This window comes from Takifugu rubripes, chromosome 22 (genome assembly GCF_901000725.2).
Source record: "Takifugu rubripes chromosome 22, fTakRub1.2, whole genome shotgun sequence".
Lineage (NCBI taxonomy): Eukaryota > Metazoa > Chordata > Actinopteri > Tetraodontiformes > Tetraodontidae > Takifugu > Takifugu rubripes.
The window spans coordinates 15859759-15876480 of NC_042306.1; the positions used below are offsets into that span (position 1 = coordinate 15859759).

General features: G+C 54.5%; 1 protein-coding gene across 1 annotated transcript; it reads right to left on the reverse strand.

The window, feature by feature from the left end:
• Window positions 1–568: 568 nt before the first annotated feature.
• smg7 (SMG7 nonsense mediated mRNA decay factor) lies at window positions 569–15449 on the reverse strand. The gene is given in 24 exon segments (XM_029831291.1): window positions 569–1564; window positions 1643–1788; window positions 1896–2066; window positions 2131–2272; window positions 2660–2743; window positions 2975–3136; window positions 8403–8706; window positions 8708–8754; window positions 9004–9404; window positions 10048–10189; window positions 10473–10890; window positions 10964–11083; window positions 11143–11203; window positions 11334–11404; window positions 11470–11629; window positions 11747–11933; window positions 12244–12379; window positions 12632–12782; window positions 12989–13060; window positions 13130–13304; window positions 13505–13637; window positions 13723–13840; window positions 14596–14627; window positions 15313–15449. Coding segments are annotated over 24 exon segments (3573 nt in total). The 5' UTR covers window positions 15339–15449; the 3' UTR covers window positions 569–1450.
• Window positions 15450–16722: the final 1273 nt, after the last annotated feature.

Here is a 16722-nt window from a genome sequence, read left to right on the forward strand (position 1 = left end):
CGCATACACAGGCACACACAGACATACACACACACACACAGACTCACACAGACATATACACGCATACACAGGCACACACACACACACACACAGACACAGGTGCACACAGACACACACAGGCACACACGGGCACACACACAGACACACAGGCTCACACAGACATACACAGACACACAGGCTCACACAGACATACACAGACACACAGGCGCACACAGACATACACAGACACACAGGCTCACACAGACATACACAGACACACAGGCGCACACAGACATACACAGACACACAGGCGCACACACACACACACACACACTCTCCAGGCCTGTCACTGTCACCAACGGCTGATTCACAGGTGTGTTTGACAGGAGATTCTTCCAGATATTCCGGGTATTCCAGATATTCCGGGCTGAGCACATGGAGACGAGATGGAGGAACAACTTTATTGAACAACGGGTGTGATGGGTTCTACAGGTGTAGCAGAGGTCTGCACAGACGCTCCAGGCTGAGCCTCACACACTTGAGCCTCACACACTTGAGCCTCACACACTTGAGCCTCACACACTTGAGCCTCACACACTTTAGTCATGATAGCAACACTAAACCAGCTCTTCCTTTAAAGTCTGCTGCAATAAAATGGGGAAACTAAAACAGGTAAAACAAGCTCAACTCTCAAACTGGAGCGTGGTGATCGCCCCCTGCTGGCAGGAGGAGGCGGAGCCACGGCCCAGGAGCGTCCCACTCCCCGGAGCGGTCCGAGTCCTGCGTGTGCAGCAGGTCCAGGTTGCCGTGGGGACGGTGGAGAAGGGCTGCCAGCTCAGAGCTCAGTGATTATTGATCAGTGGTGAAACGAGAGGTGAAGCATTCGTCCCAGGTAGCGACGCCGGAACATCCCATAATCACCCCAGACATGAAACGGCAGCAAGCGCCAAAGATGCAGGAGAACTAAAGAGGAAACATTACACCAGGCGAGGCTTGGCTCCGCCCACCGCTGCCGCGCCGTGACCGTCCACCACCGTTCTTCCTGATGCTTCACAAAGGACGAGCAAGAGCTCAGTCAACGTCGCCGTGGCGACGCCCACCCGCAGCTCCTCCCCCAGTCATGAAATCAGTGATTAAAAAGTGACTCCGCCAGGTCAGCTGACCACAGGAACGTCATCCTTCCAGTGGTTCCACGCTCGTTTGCTTCCCAAGAAGAAGAGGACGGGTTTCTGCCTCCTAATCCAGCCAGTGTGGTTCTGCAGGGTGCCGATCCCACGCGGGGGTCCAGAAGGTGGTCCAGAAGGTGGTCCAGAAGGGGCTCCACTGCTCCTCCACGGGCACAGGGGGGGTGTTTGAGCCTTCCTGGGGGTCGTCGCCGCCCAGCCCCCACCTCTCCTCGCGGTCTCATTTCCAGGTTAGTTGGAGCTGCTCATTAAAATCGGGTGCTGACTCTAACGCTGGTTGGACCCGTTCAGTGAGGCGGGTTCATGGCGCCGTGACCTCGCTGCTGCTTCTGCTTCTGCTGGAGGAGGAGCTGCTCCAGCGCCGACGGGCCGGGCTGCATCATGGAGCTGGACCAGATGGACTGCAGGGAGCAACCAGAGTGGCACATGTGAACAGAGTCAGAACCGGACCACGGACCGTCTGGGCCGGGCCAACCCACCTTCAGGCTGTCCAGCAACACCGACGACTCCTCCATGGGAGACTCCTGATTGGCCCACGAGCTGCTGCTGGGACCCATCTGATGCCAACTGCTGTCTGAGGGTGCAGAGGTCGGCAGGTAGTCCAGACCCAAAGTGCTTACGGACCCTGGGACACCACACAGAGAGAGCAATGAGGTCCAGGGGGCAGATCCTGTGACAGAACCCCACCTCGGAACTCTTAGAGATGCTCCCCCCATCCTACACCCCCCTCACCGCTCTTATCGGGCTTCCAGCGGTCCACGAGCCTGCGGTCCCGGCTGTCCGGTGTTCCGATGGGTCCAAAACTGGAGAAGGGCGGAGCTCCGTGGTTGTGTGTGGGGGGTGAGGACGGGAGGCTACTGGGGTTGGATGAGTGAGGCGATTGGCTCGCTGGGGTGGAGTGATCTGCCAATCAGAAGGGAGCTTAGAAGCAGCTGTGGCAGTGAGAACGCTTCCAGCTGAGACCTACCTGAGCTGGCAGGAAGGGAGGGTGACCATGGAAACAGGGAGTAGAGGGACGGCTCCTGGTGCATCATGGGAGTGCTGGGCTTGGAAGTGGCGCTCTGGTTCTTCCCGTAAGCCTGGCGGAAGATGCTGCTCTGGCTGAACTCCTGGACACATGAGAGCAGCTGGTCAGGGAGCAGCTCAAGGTCAAACCCACCAGGGCCGGGGGGGGGGGGGGGTCAAACCCCCCAGCCCTGGGGGGGGGTCAAACCCACCAGCCCTGGGGGGGGGTCAAACCCCCCAGCCTCCTCTGGGTTTCTTCTCAATAATAATTAGATAATCATAAAACAATCCTAATATTTCAGTCTTTCATGGCAGCTCTTCACCAGCAGGCTGCGCTGCCACCTGCTGGTGAAGAGCTGCGACACCATAGTGGGACCCAGAGAGCTCTGGCTCCTTTCAGGCCCGGTTCAGGCCCGGTTCAGGCCCGGTTCAGGCCAGAGGTCTCTGTGGGCCAGCGTGACCCTGACACAGACACATGCACGAGTCCTGACCTGCACTGGGAACCCAGAAAGGGGCAGGAGGGAGGACTGGGCGGCGGCCTCAGCGCTGCTGTCCAGGCGGTTCTGAGCGGGAAGCTGCAGAGATGAACGACAGGTGACACGTGACTGGTACCGACAGCAAAGCTGGACTTCAGGAATTCTGGGATGAGTATTGTTTGCAAGCTGCCGTCTGAAGACAAATGCAGCTGTTCTACATGGGCCTAGAACCTGCAACCCTTCGTGTTCTGCCACGACCTCTAATCTGATGGTTGGGCCGGATCAGAGTCCTGAGCGCTGAGGAACATGTGACGGCGTCGGGGTACATACAAACATGCTGGGTCCAGGGGCGGAGCTAAGGGGGCCGGCCGACACCTGGAAGAGATCAGGAGGCTTAGAGAAGGTTAGCTCCTCCCCCAGCTCCTCCTCCTCCTCAAAGTCTGCCAGAGTCTTTAACAGGTCTGGAGGCAGGAGAGGTGAGCTCTTGGTGTCCTGCTGACAGGAGGAGGAGCAGGAGGAGGAGCGGGAGGAGGAGCAGGAGGAGGAGGAGCGGGAGGAGGAGAGGGAGGAGCAGGAGGAGGAGCGGGAGGAGGAGTAGGAGGAGCGGGAGGAGCAGGAGGAAGAGCGGGAGGAGGAGTAGGAGGAGCGGGAGGAGCAGGAGGAAGAGCGGGAGGAGCAGGAGGAAGAGCGGGAGGAGGAGGAGGAGCAGGAGGAGGAGCAGGAGGAAGAGTAGGAGGAAGAGCAGGAGGAGGAGCAGGAGGAGGAGCAGGAGGAGCAGGAGGAGGAGCAGGAGGAAGAGTAGGAGCGGGAGGAAGAGCGGGAGGAGCAGGAGGAAGAGCGGAAGGAAGAGCGGGAGGAGGAGCGGGAGAAGCAGGAGGAGGAGTGGGAGGAGGAGCAGGAGGAAGAGCGGGAGGAGTGGGAGGAGCAGGAGAAGCAGGAGTGGGAGGAGCAGGAGAAGCAGGAGTGGGAGGAGCGGGAGGAGGAGTGGGAGGAGCAGGAGGAAGAGCGGGAGGAGGAGGAGGAGAGGGAGGAGTTGGAGGAACAGGAGGAGCAGGAGGAGGAGCAGGAGGAAGAGCGGGAGGAGGAGCGGGAGGAGGAGTAGGAGGAGCAGGAGGAGGAGCAGGAGTGGGAGGAGCAGGAGGAGGAGTGGGAGGAGGAGCAGGAGGAAGAGCGGGAGGAGTGGGAGGAGGAGGAGCAGGAGTGGGAGGAGCAGGAGTGGGAGGAGCAGGAGGAAGAGCAGGAGGAGGAGGAGGAGCGGGAGGAGCAGGAGTGGGAGGAGCAGGAGGAGGAGTAGGAGTAGGAGGAAGAGCGGGAGGAGCGGAAGGAGGAGGAAGAGGAGTGGCAGGAGTGGGAGGAGGAGGAAGAGGAGCGGGAGGAGGAGGAAGAGCAGGAGGAGGAGCGGGAGGAGCAGGAGGAGGAGGAGTGGGAGGAGGAGGAGCAGGAGAAGGAGGAAGAGCGGGAGGAAGAGCGGGAGGAGGAGGAGCAGGAGGAGGAGGAAGAGCAGGAGGAGGAGCGGGAGGAGCAGGAGGAGGAGGAGTGGGAGGAGGAGGAGCAGGAGGAGGAGGAAGAGCAGGAGGAGCGGGAGGAGGAGGAGGACAAAGGAGGAGGGAAGAGGAAAAACAGAAAAAGGGAAGCTGTGAGACAGGTAGAGGCGGAGCTACAGCAGACAGGTGACAGATCGAGCCAGAACACTGAACCAGCCCCCGCCCCCGCCCCCGCCCCCCCCCAACCCTAACCCCCCCCCTGGGTCAAAGAAAAGTCTGGACATCAGCGTCTGTTGCCTAGCAACCCATGACAGGGACAAGGCCCAGTCAACACCTATTAAATACCCCACCAATACCTATTAAATACCCCACCAATACCCCAGTCAACACCTATTAAATACCCCACCAATACCTATTAAATACCCCACCAATACCCCAGTCAACACCTATTAAATACCCCACCAATACCCCGTCAACACCTATTAAATACCCCACCAATACCCCAGTCAACACCTATTAAATACCCCACCAATACCCCGTCAACACCTATTAAATACCCCACCAATACCCCGTCAACACCTATTAAATACCCCACCAATACCCCGTCAACACCTATTAAATACCCCACCAACACCTATTAAATACCCCACCAATACCCTGTCAACACCTATTAAATACCCCACCAACACCTATTAAATACCCCACCAATACCCCGTCAACACCTATTAAATACCCCACCAATACCCGTCAACACCTATTAAATACCCCACCAATACCTATTAAATACCCCACCAATACCCCGTCAACACCTATTAATACCCCACCAATACCCCGTCAACACCTATTAAATACCCCACCAATCCCTATTAAATACCCCACCAACACCCCAGTCAACACCTATTAAATACCCCACCAATACCCCGTCAACACCTATTAAATACCCACCAATACCCGTCAACACCTATTAAATACCCACCAATACCCCGTCAACACCTATTAAATACCCCACCAATACCTATTAAATACCCCACCAATACCCCGTCAACACCTATTAAATACCCCACCAATACCCCGTCAACACCTATTAAATACCCCACCAATACCCCGTCAACACCTATTAAATACCCCACCAATACCTATTAAATACCCCACCAATACCTATTAAATACCCCACCAATACCTATTAAATACCCCACCAATACCCCGTCAACACCTATTAAATACCCCACCAATACCCCGTCAACACCTATTAAATACCCCACCAATACCCCGTCAACACCTATTAAATACCCCACCAATACCCCGTCAACACCTATTAAATACCCCACCAATACCTATTAAATACCCCACCAATACCTATTAAATACCCCACCAATACCCCAGTCAACACCTATTAAATACCCCACCAATACCCCGTCAACACCTATTAAATACCCCACCAATACCCCGTCAACACCTATTAAATACCCCACCAATACCCAGTCAACAACTATTAAATACCCACCAATACCCCGTCAACACCTATTAAATACCCCACCAATACCCCGTCAACACCTATTAAATACCCCACCAATACCTATTAAATACCCCACCAATACCCGTCAACACCTATTAAATACCCCACCAATACCTATTAAATACCCCACCAATACCCCGTCAACACCTATTAAATACCCCACCAATACCTATTAAATACCCCACCAATACCCCACCAACACCTATTAAATACCCACCAATACCCCGTCAACACCTATTAAATACCCCACCAATACCCCGTCAACACCTATTAAATACCCCACCAATACCCCGTCAACACCTATTAAATACCCCACCAATACCTATTAAATACCCCACCAATACCCCAGTCAACACCTATTAAATACCCACCAATACCCAGTCAACACCTATTAAATACCCCACCAATACCCGTCAACACCTATTAAATACCCCACCAATACCCCGTCAACACCTATTAAATACCCCACCAATACCTATTAAATACCCCACCAATACCTATTAAATACCCCACCAATACCCCGTCAACACCTATTAAATACCCCACCAATACCCCGTCAACACCTATTAAATACCCCACCAATACCTATTAAATACCCCACCAATACCCCGTCAACACCTATTAAATACCCCACCAATACCCCGTCAACACCTATTAAATACCCCACCAATACCTATTAAATACCCCACCAATACCCCAGTCAACACCTATTAAATACCCCACCAATACCCCGTCAACACCTATTAAATACCCCACCAATACCCCGTCAACACCTATTAAATACCCCACCAATACCCAGTCAACAACTATTAAATACCCCACCAATACCCCGTCAACACCTATTAAATACCCCACCAATACCCCGTCAACACCTATTAAATACCCCACCAATACCCCGTCAACACCTATTAAATACCCCACCAATACCCCGTCAACACCTATTAAATACCCCACCAATACCTATTAAATACCCCACCAATACCCCGTCAACACCTATTAAATACCCCACCAATACCCCATCAACACCTATTAAATACCCCACCAATACCTATTAAATACCCCACCAATACCCCGTCAACACCTATTAAATACCCCACCAATACCTATTAAATACCCCACCCAATACCCGTCAACACCTATTAAATACCCCACCAATACCTATTAAATACCCCACCAATACCCCGTCAACACCTATTAAATACCCCACCAATACCTATTAAATACCCCACCAATACCCACCAACACCTATTAAATACCCCACCAATACCCCGTCAACACCTATTAAATACCCCACCAATACCCCGTCAACACCTATTAAATACCCCACCAATACCCCGTCAACACCTATTAAATACCCCACCAATACCTATTAAATACCCCACAATACCCCGTCAACACCTATTAAATACCCCCACAATACCTATAAATACCCCACCAATACCCCCAGTCAAACACTATTAAATACCCCACCAATACCCCGTCAACACCTATTAAATACCCCACCAATACCCCGTCAACAACTATTAAATACCCCACCACTACCCAGTCAACAACTATTAAATACCCCACCAATACCCCGTCAACACTATTAAATACCCCACCAATACCCCGTCAACACCTATTAAATACCCCACCAATACCCCGTCAACACCTATTAAATACCCCACAATACCCCGTCAACACCTATTAAATACCCCACCAAATACCCCATCAACACCTATTAAATACCCCACCAATACCCCGTCAACACCTATTAAATACCCCACCAATACCCCGTCAACACCTATTAAATACCCCACCAATACCTATTAAATACCCCACCAATACCCGTCAACACCTATTAAATACCCCACCAATACCTATTAAATACCCCACCAATACCCAGTCAACACCTATTAAATACCCCACCAATACCCCGTCAACAACTATTAAATACCCCACCAATACCCCGTCAACACCTATTAAATACCCCACCAATACCCCGTCAACACCTATTAAATACCCCACCAATACCCCCATCAACACCTATTAAATACCCCACCAATACCCAGTTAATACCTATTAAATACCCCACCAATACCTATTAAATACCCCACCAATACCTATTAAATACCCCACCAATACCCAGTTAATACCTATTCAATACCCCGTCAACACCTATTAAATACCCCACCAATACCTATTAAATACCCACCAATACCCAGTTAATACCTATTAAATACCCCACCAATACCTATTAAATACCCACCAATACCCAGTTAATACCTATTAAATACCCACCAATACCTATTAAATACCCCACCAATACCTATTAAATACCCCACCAATACCCAGTTAATACCTATTCAATACCACATCAACACCTACTCAATAACCCATCAATACACAGGTCAAGGGGCAGCTGCGAGGGGCAGCTGCGAGGGGCAGCTGCGAGGGGCAGCTGCGAGGGGCAGCTCAGGTCTGTTCCAGATATTGATCATGAGGATTCATCTCCTCACCATGATCATATCTGATAGATGGATCAATATGATCAGATTGTAACAGTGAAGCTGAAGCTGACTGGACTAAAGCACGAAGGTCACCTGACTCCATCAGAAGCACACCTTCCCTACACCGTTGACACCGTTACCATGACAACCACCGTTTGCTTCATGCCATCCATGCAGAACATCAGGTCTGGAACGTTATCAGTGCAGGAGCAGCAGACCGACAGAACGAGCAGGACAGCCTCACCACCTGGACCTTGGGCCCAGCTCACCTCAAAGGGTCCTCGGGGCCCTGGAGAGGGCTCAGGGCAGACCGCCACGGGGCTCTTCATCCTCTCGGACAGAACCGAGTGGCCGTCACCCATCTGGTACGAGGGCTCCCAGTAGAAGTCTTGCATGGTCACGTTGGGGAACTTGGTCTTCTTGTCAATGTTGGAGAGCGGCGTCTGGCCAGGTGACCCCATCGGGGGCTCGTACAACTTCAGAGGATCCTGGGGCGCCATGAAGTAGGTCTGCTGTGGATGCTGCGTCTGCTTCAGGGACATCTGAAGGGGGGGGGGCCTTTGACAGGGCAGCCTGAGCCTGGTTCCACATCTGAGCGGGCTGGTCCTGAACCTGCACAAACTGTTGATGACACGGATCACTCTCAGAGGTCAGACTGCTGGTACCGTGGTCCCACACAGCTGCTCCTCACAGCGCTCAGACTACAAATCCCATGATGCACTGCACCAGCCGCCTCCCCTCTGATGGGGAACCTGACACCTCAAACCTTCCTGCCCCCTTCAACCAGGGAGCACGTTTGGATTTGGATTTTAATCTCTAGCTTCATATTTCTACTGCAAACGGGAGCAATTCCAGTTCCGGTTTACTGACCTGCTGCAGGCCCGGGTGGTGGGGGGGGCTCTTCCCTATGGGGGCCTGCTGCACCAGTTTGGTGGGCGACTGCTGCTGGTTCAGCCCGTGCACCTGTAGCTGGACCGATTGTTGCAGGTTCTGCTGGGATGGCGGCTGGGCCTGTGAAGGCTGGCCTTGGTTCATGGTTCCTCCACACGAGCCCTGACTGAGCACCGGGGCAGGACTGGGCCCAGAAGGTCTCTGCTGACTGTAGGGAATGTGGGTCTGCTTGCTGGCCTGGGATCCGGCCTGGGTGTGGATGCCTGGCTGAAGGAAAGGTCCAGACACAGACACCCCAGTGGAGAAGGTGAAGCCTGGGTTCACCTGGAGGCCTGGAAATGCAACTGGAGCTGGCATCACGTAGGCCGAGGGCGGGAAACCTGCAGAGGAACAGTTCAGGAGCGGTGTGAGCACGTCTGGAGGGGTGGTAACCCTAACCCTGACCCTGACCCTAACCCTGACCCTGACCCTGACCCTAACCCTAACCCTGACCCTGACCCTAACCCTGACCCTGACCCTGACCCTAACCCTGACCCTGACCCTAACTCTGACCCTGACCCTGACCCTGACCCTAACCCTGACCCTAACCCTGACCCTAACCCTAACCCTGACCCTGACCCTAACCCTGACCCTGACCCTGACCCTAACCCTGACCCTGACCCTAACCCTAACCCTGACCCTGACCCTAACCCTGACCCTAACCCTAACCCTGACCCTGACCCTAACCCTGACCCTGACCCTAACCCTGACCCTGACCCTAACCCTGACCCTAACCCTGACCCTGACCCTGACCCTAACCCTGACCCTGACCCTAACCCTGACCCTGACCCTAACCCTGACCCTGACCCTAACCCTAACTCTGACCCTAACCCTGACCCTCTAACCCTAACCCTGACCCTGACCCTGACCCTGACCTTGACCCTGACCCTGACCCTGACCCTGACCCTGACCCTAACCCTAACCCTGTGCAGGTCCAGGTTAGAGTGGGGGGGCCTGAGGTCAGGACAGGGTCTGAGTGTGTACCTGGTCGGCTGGGTAGGGGAGGGAAGGCTCCAGGGTGGTGGATGGGGATGAACTGGGAAGAGCAGGTGGTCTGAGTCTGGGTGCCAGGAGTCTTCTTCACCTCCGACACCGGAGTCTTCCTCAGCTCCGTCTGAGCCTTCACCTGAGCAACAGCAGACACAGGTGAGTGTGGAGCAGCGCGGACACAGGTGAGTGTGGAGCAGCGCGGACACAGGTGAGTGTGGAGCAGCGCGGACACAGGTGAGTGTGGAGCAGCGCGGACACAGGTGAGTGTGGAGCAGCGCGGACACAGGTGAGTGTGGAGCAGCGCGGACACAGGTGAGTGTGGAGCAGCGCGGACACAGGTGAGTGTGGAGCAGCGCGGACACAGGTGAGTGTGGAGCAGCGTGGACACAGGTGAGTGTGGAGGGCTGAAGGTGCGTCACCTGTTTCCCTGACTCGCCGCTCCTGTCCGGAGCAGCTTTCTTCAGCTCGCCCTTCCTCTTCCCGTCCCTCTTCAGCTCAGACTTCCCGGCGGCGGCGCCCCGGCTGAAGTCCCGCCGCTCCTTGCTGCCGTCCTTCAGGGGTTGGCTGCGCGTGGGGTCGCGGCTCTGCTCCCGTGGCCTGATGTTCTCTTTGAAGGTGACCACCGGGCGCTCGCCGCCGTCAGGGGCCGGACCCTGGCCTTTGCCCACAGACAGCACCGACTTCAGCCCGACGTTCCCACCTTCGCTGGACGTCTGCTCACTATTTGATGACTCCTGCAGCACCGGCGCCTCCTTCTCTTTGGGCTCCTCGATGGCCGTCTCCGGGATGTGGGTGATGAAGAGGAGACCTTCCTCGTTCTCCCTGTACTGGATCAGCCTGCACACACACAGTCTGCTATTGCTAACGCTGCAGCCTTTCCAAGCTTCTCTGCTGAATCCAGCACTCTCACCCTGGCTGGTTGTCAGCAACCCACTTGCCCAGGCTGACGAGGCGGTGGTGTCGGATATTTACCCGGAGGTCTCCCTGGTCCACCAGGATGCCCTGATGACCTTTAGTAAAGTCTAGAGACCTGAAAAAGAAGCCCCCTTCAGACCGGACATCTTCACTTGTGTAAATCATGAGTCGTACCTCAGAGCGGGTCGAAGAGCCAAGAAACCCTGCAGCTCAAACTCCTCCGGTAGGGGCGACACTACGGGGGGGGGGGGGAGAAATGTTTACTGTCTTTGTGAAGATGCCCCCGGCTCCCCACCTCCTTGTCTGAACCGTCCTGACTCTGCATGCACAACACACCCATGCAGGAGCTGTAGGGGGGGTCATACCTGCAGAACAGGTGATCTTTTCCCCCGTGGGCTGGAAGCTGTTGAGGATGGAGACCAGCCAGGGCCACACGCTGAGGAACAGGGAGTCATTAGACCTGGATCAGGAGAGACCAGCACACAGCTTCACACCACTTACTGCTGTCTGGTGTCCAGGGCCGCTTCCTGGAACACACTGGGCCTCAGCTTCAGCCAATCCAGAGACACTTTGATGGCGGGCAGGGGGCACACCCCCGTGAGCCCCCCCCCACGCTTCTTGTTGAGCAGCTCACAACTGCACATCACCCCCAGGAAGGACACTGAGGAGAGGAGAGTTCAGCACATTGGCCCAGTTCCACCCAAACACAAGTTCCAGTCAAGCAGATCAAACGTGGGAGAAAAGAGGAGGTGACAATGTGATCAGGGCGTTTCCTCACTGAAGAGGCCGAGCAGCTGGAACCAGCTGATCTCCTGCTCGCTGCTCTGGTTCTGCTTCTGGTCCTGGTCCTGGTTCTGTTGGGTGCCGTCTGCCGTCAGGTCCCGGAGGTGATGAAGCTCAAACAGATTGATGACAGTGATGTGGAGCAGCTGCTGAGTGCTGAAGGCTTTCTGCAGGATCAGCCTCTGCACAGGAGACGAGAATATAAGCCCTGATGCCCCCCCTCACACATGCCCCCCCCTCACACATGCCCCCCCACACACATGCCCCCCCCCCACACATGCCCCCCCCCTCACACATGCCCCCCCCTCACACATGCCCCCCCCCCACACATGCCCCCCCTCACACATGCCCCCCCCCCCCCCACACACATGCCCCCCCCCACACATGCCCCCCCCTCACACATGCCCCCCCCTCACACATGCCCCCCCCCTCACACATGCCCCCCCCCTCACACATGCCCCCCCCCCTCACACATGCCCCCCGTGGACCTGCCTGGAACTGCTCCTCTAGCTTCTCCCTCAGACTGTCCAGCCTCTCCAGACTCCTGCTCAGGTAAACGTGACCGTGGAACTTGATGAAAGCTCTGATGAAGTCTGAGATGCTCCACTTGGACCGGACCTCATCGCGGCTGCAGAAACAGAGAAAAGGATGAGGAAAAGCAGCGAGAGCCCCCACCCGACCCACCCACTGGCCCCCCCCCCAGCGGCCCCCACCACTCCCTCCCAGCGCCCCCCCCACCCAGCGGCCCCCACCCAGCGGCCCCCACCACTCCCTCCAGCGCCCCCCCCCCCAGCGGCCCCCACCCCCTCCCAGCGGCCCCCACCCAGCGCCCCCCCCCCTCCCAGCGCCCCCCCCCCCCCCCCCCCCCCAGCGGCCCCACCTCTCCAGAGCTTTGGACAGAGCCTTCTGCAGGTTGGTGGAGGCGGCCGGGAACGGGAACTTGACGGCGATGCTCCGGCAGTAGTAGAAGATGGTGGTCAGGTGGTCTCCTTTGGAGGAGGCCAGGATGGCCAGCTGGTTGTACGGCTGACCTACAGGAGACACAAGTGCTGGCTGGTGAGGGAGGGGGGAAAGTGGGAGGAGCTTAGACCTCGTCCACCTGTACAGCCCCACATTCTCCCCGGACCCCAACTAAATCCAGATCAATGTTTCACATGTTCGTGATCTTTGTTGCTTCAACGTTCCACGTGTGGTGTGCGTTCACACCAAGTAACAGTTTGGTTTCTTGGCCACTCACCGTTGGAGGGGACGAGCTGAGCGGCGTGGCGGTAGTACGACTCCGCCTGACTCGTCTGGTTTCTGTAACGAGCTGAGAGGCAAGAAAAGGTGAGCTGGACTTTGACCTGCGTCCAGAGGACGGCGAGCAGCGATCCCTCACCGATGTCTCCCAGGTGGACGAGGCAGTGCTGGCAGATGTAGGAGCAGGAGCTGGGCTGGGGAGTGATGATGGCGCCGCCCCCCCCACTCTGCTGATTGCTGAGGATGCCGAGCTGTGAGGACTTCACGCGACAGGGCAGGTCCACGTTGAAGACGGTGCACAGCTCCTGCAGCAGCTGCACACACAGGTAGATGTTGAGCTCACACCTGTACGTGGAGTTCTGCTGCCATTAGCGTCGCTGCTCATGCTAAAAGCTATGCTGCCGTCTGGTGGAGCCACCGCACAATCAGACGGTGAAGTGAACTCTGGGAACGTCACCATCTCTGGGAACGTCACCATCTCTGGGAACGTCACCATCATGGCTCTGGGTCTCACCTGGGTGTAGAACCCGCTGGCAGCCTCCAGGAAGAGTGACAAGTTGGCCTGGACCTCGCCGCGGTTGGGGTTGGCTCGGTTCTTTGCCTGACTCTGCAACATGGTGATCTGATTCTTGAAAGCATGGTTCCAACTGCAGGGACACAGAACCCATTGTCACGGCGATGGGCCAAAGCCAACAGGTGCGGGTCGTCCGTCAGCGAGGGGCTGCAGCTTACAGGTCTTGCTCCACCTTCTTGTCCAGAGCGTACTCCAGGTCCGTCACCAGCATCTTCTGGTACAGGTCCTGGAGGGCCTGACGGGACGTCCACACCTCTGCTGTTCCCAGCTGAGAGTCTGACACACGGAGACACACACACACGGAGACACACACACACAGAGACACACACACACAGAGACACACACACACACACACACACACACGGAGACACACACACACGTGTCTGTTTCAGCTTCAAAGACAAACTCATCTAATAGCTGCCACTGCTCATTTTTAAATGTAATGTTGCATCGACTGTGTGGACACGGCGTTTTGTGAGGGATCAAGAATAAATCGGATTATTTCAAAGTAATCCAAGAAAGGACGCGAGGCAGGTGGTCGATGCCACCTTCAGACCACCTGCTAATAAAAAACCTCAAACTTCACGAGTGGACTAAGAACTTGACGTGTTTTTACTTTAATTCTCATAACACAAGAAACCAAGTGAGCTGCTTCCATAACTTCCATATGAAAAGAACAGGCGTTCAGCTGGTCACCAGCCTGCTGAAGCACGAGAGCCTGGAGAATTATCAGAGGGACCTGAGGTTGGTCTCAACGCGTGGACCAAATGTCTTCACTTCTCTCATGAAATCCTTCTTTTCTGGTGACACGAAGGTTCGTTATTGTCCACAACTGTTCTTGCTGATGATGATAGCAAGGCTATCGCTACTCTGCGGTGTTTGGAGATCATCTGGTTGCAGTTCCTGCTGGTCGCATTAAACCAGACGGATGTAGACTAAAGTCTAACGGCAACTAAAGTGCTGCTGCTCCTTCTGTGCAGTGATGTGTGTTTGTGGTTCTGCTGGACAGGAGCTGTGTGGATCTCACCTACCTGTCATATCAACCTTCAGGGCCTCGGCCTGCCTGCTCAGAGGAAACAAAGAGGTGAGACACAGGTGCATCACACTGAGCATGGAAATCCTCAGCATCGCTTTCTATTCCGCAACATGCAGTATTTCCTCTTCTGAATCCTGACACAGATACACTAAAGTCCCCAGATCATCCACTGTAGGATAAAACGAGCTCCAAATAAAACACCCGCGTTTTTAATTCACCACATGCGAAGATCATTTAACACAAAATTAAACCTCGAAGTGTTAAAACCTCCTCAAATAAATTAAGACAAAATATAATATAAAATATACCGGCCTCAAAAATAAATTAATATACTCACTAAAAAACACGGAATAATCTATGCGCCTACAAACGCATATAGACGCTAACATAAGCTAAGGCTAATGACAGGATATGGAAATGCGTCCACATCACTGACACACTGTTAATCCATCTGTGATATACGCACAGAAGAACACGTGTCCAGTTTAAAACGGGTCCGTGCTGACAGTTGACAGCAGCGCCAGACAGCAAACGTTGATGTTAGCGGTCCGCAGCTAGCTAACGACAACGTTTCACCGAAGGGTGGTCACCGAAACAATTAGCTTTAGCGTTAGCAACTAAACAAAACAACCCGTCTGCTTAGTTAAAAGGTTGATTCTGGAAAACTCGGAGCCGCCGGCAGAACTACCACCCTATAACCAGTCTAACCTACCGGAGATATTGTGCACAGAGGTTCATACTGTTGAATCACCAGTCTCTCAATCAACGACTGGTCCCGAAGATAACGCTACTTCCGCCGCCATATTGTTCCTGTTGGACCCGAGGAAGACGACGACGACCGGAAGAGAAGAGGAAGGCTACAGGAAGACGTTCTTCTTCTCCGCCTGAAACTCGAGTACCGGAACGGCGCAAATCACAGCCGATGCTGGATCGTCTGGATCTGGTCACACATTGTGATTGTAGCACACTGACCCAAAGTTTCCGAGCTTGTCCAGAGTATCGAAGCCCGACATCCGGTTTAATGAAGGACTGGTTTTGAATCCCGGAATAAGAACACGAGTCATTTCGGACACCGTAAAGATGTTCTGGATGTTCTAAAGATGTTCTGGATCTCTTCAGCGGTGATCCGAATCCACCAATGTTCTTGGAACGTCTCCCTTTCATCTTCAGTCCTCGTTTTGTCCTCCTGCTGTTAGCTAAGGTCCCTCCCTCCTCCTTAAACAACAGACCATAATAATCCTGCAAGCTGTGTTTGGTTTCACCACGGTCTGGGTGTTGCTGGGTCCTACTGGGGACCAGAGGACATATGTCCTGGTCCTACCGGGGACCAGAGGACATATGTCCTGGTCCTACCGGGGACCAGAGGACATATGAACTGGTCCCACCGGGGACCAGAGGACATATGTCCTGGTCCTACCGGGGACCAGAGGACATATGAACTGGTCCCACCGGGGACCAGAGGACATATGTCCTGGTCCTACCGGGGACCAGAGGACATATGAACTGGTCCCACCGGGGACCAGAGGACATATTTCCTGGTCCTACCGGGGACCAGAGGACATATGTCCTGGTCCTACCGGGGACCAGAGGACATATGAACTGGTCCCACCGGGGACCAGAGGACATATGAACTGGTCCCACCGGGGACCAGAGGACATATGTCCTGGTCCTACCGGGGACCAGAGGACATATGTCCTGGTCCTACCGGGGACCAGAGGACATATGAACTGGTCCCACCGGGGACCAGAGGACATATGTCCTGGTCCCACCGGGGACCAGAGGACATATGAACTCTGGTCCCCACCAGTTCAGGTCCTACTGGTCATATTATAAATATTTTGACTGTTTAGAAGCAAAAGCAGAGCAATTTTGAAATGAGTTTTATTGATGAACAGGAAGGAGCTGAAAATCAGGCAGCTTTACTGGAAGACAGGTGAACGACAGACAGGTGAACAGACAGGTGAAGAACAGACGGACAGATGAAGCACAGGTGAACGACAGACGGACAGATGAAGCAGACAGGTGAACGACAGACAGGTGAACGACAGACGGACAGATGAAGCAGACAGGTGAACGACAGACAGGTGAACGACAGACGGACAGATGAAGCAGACAGGTGAAC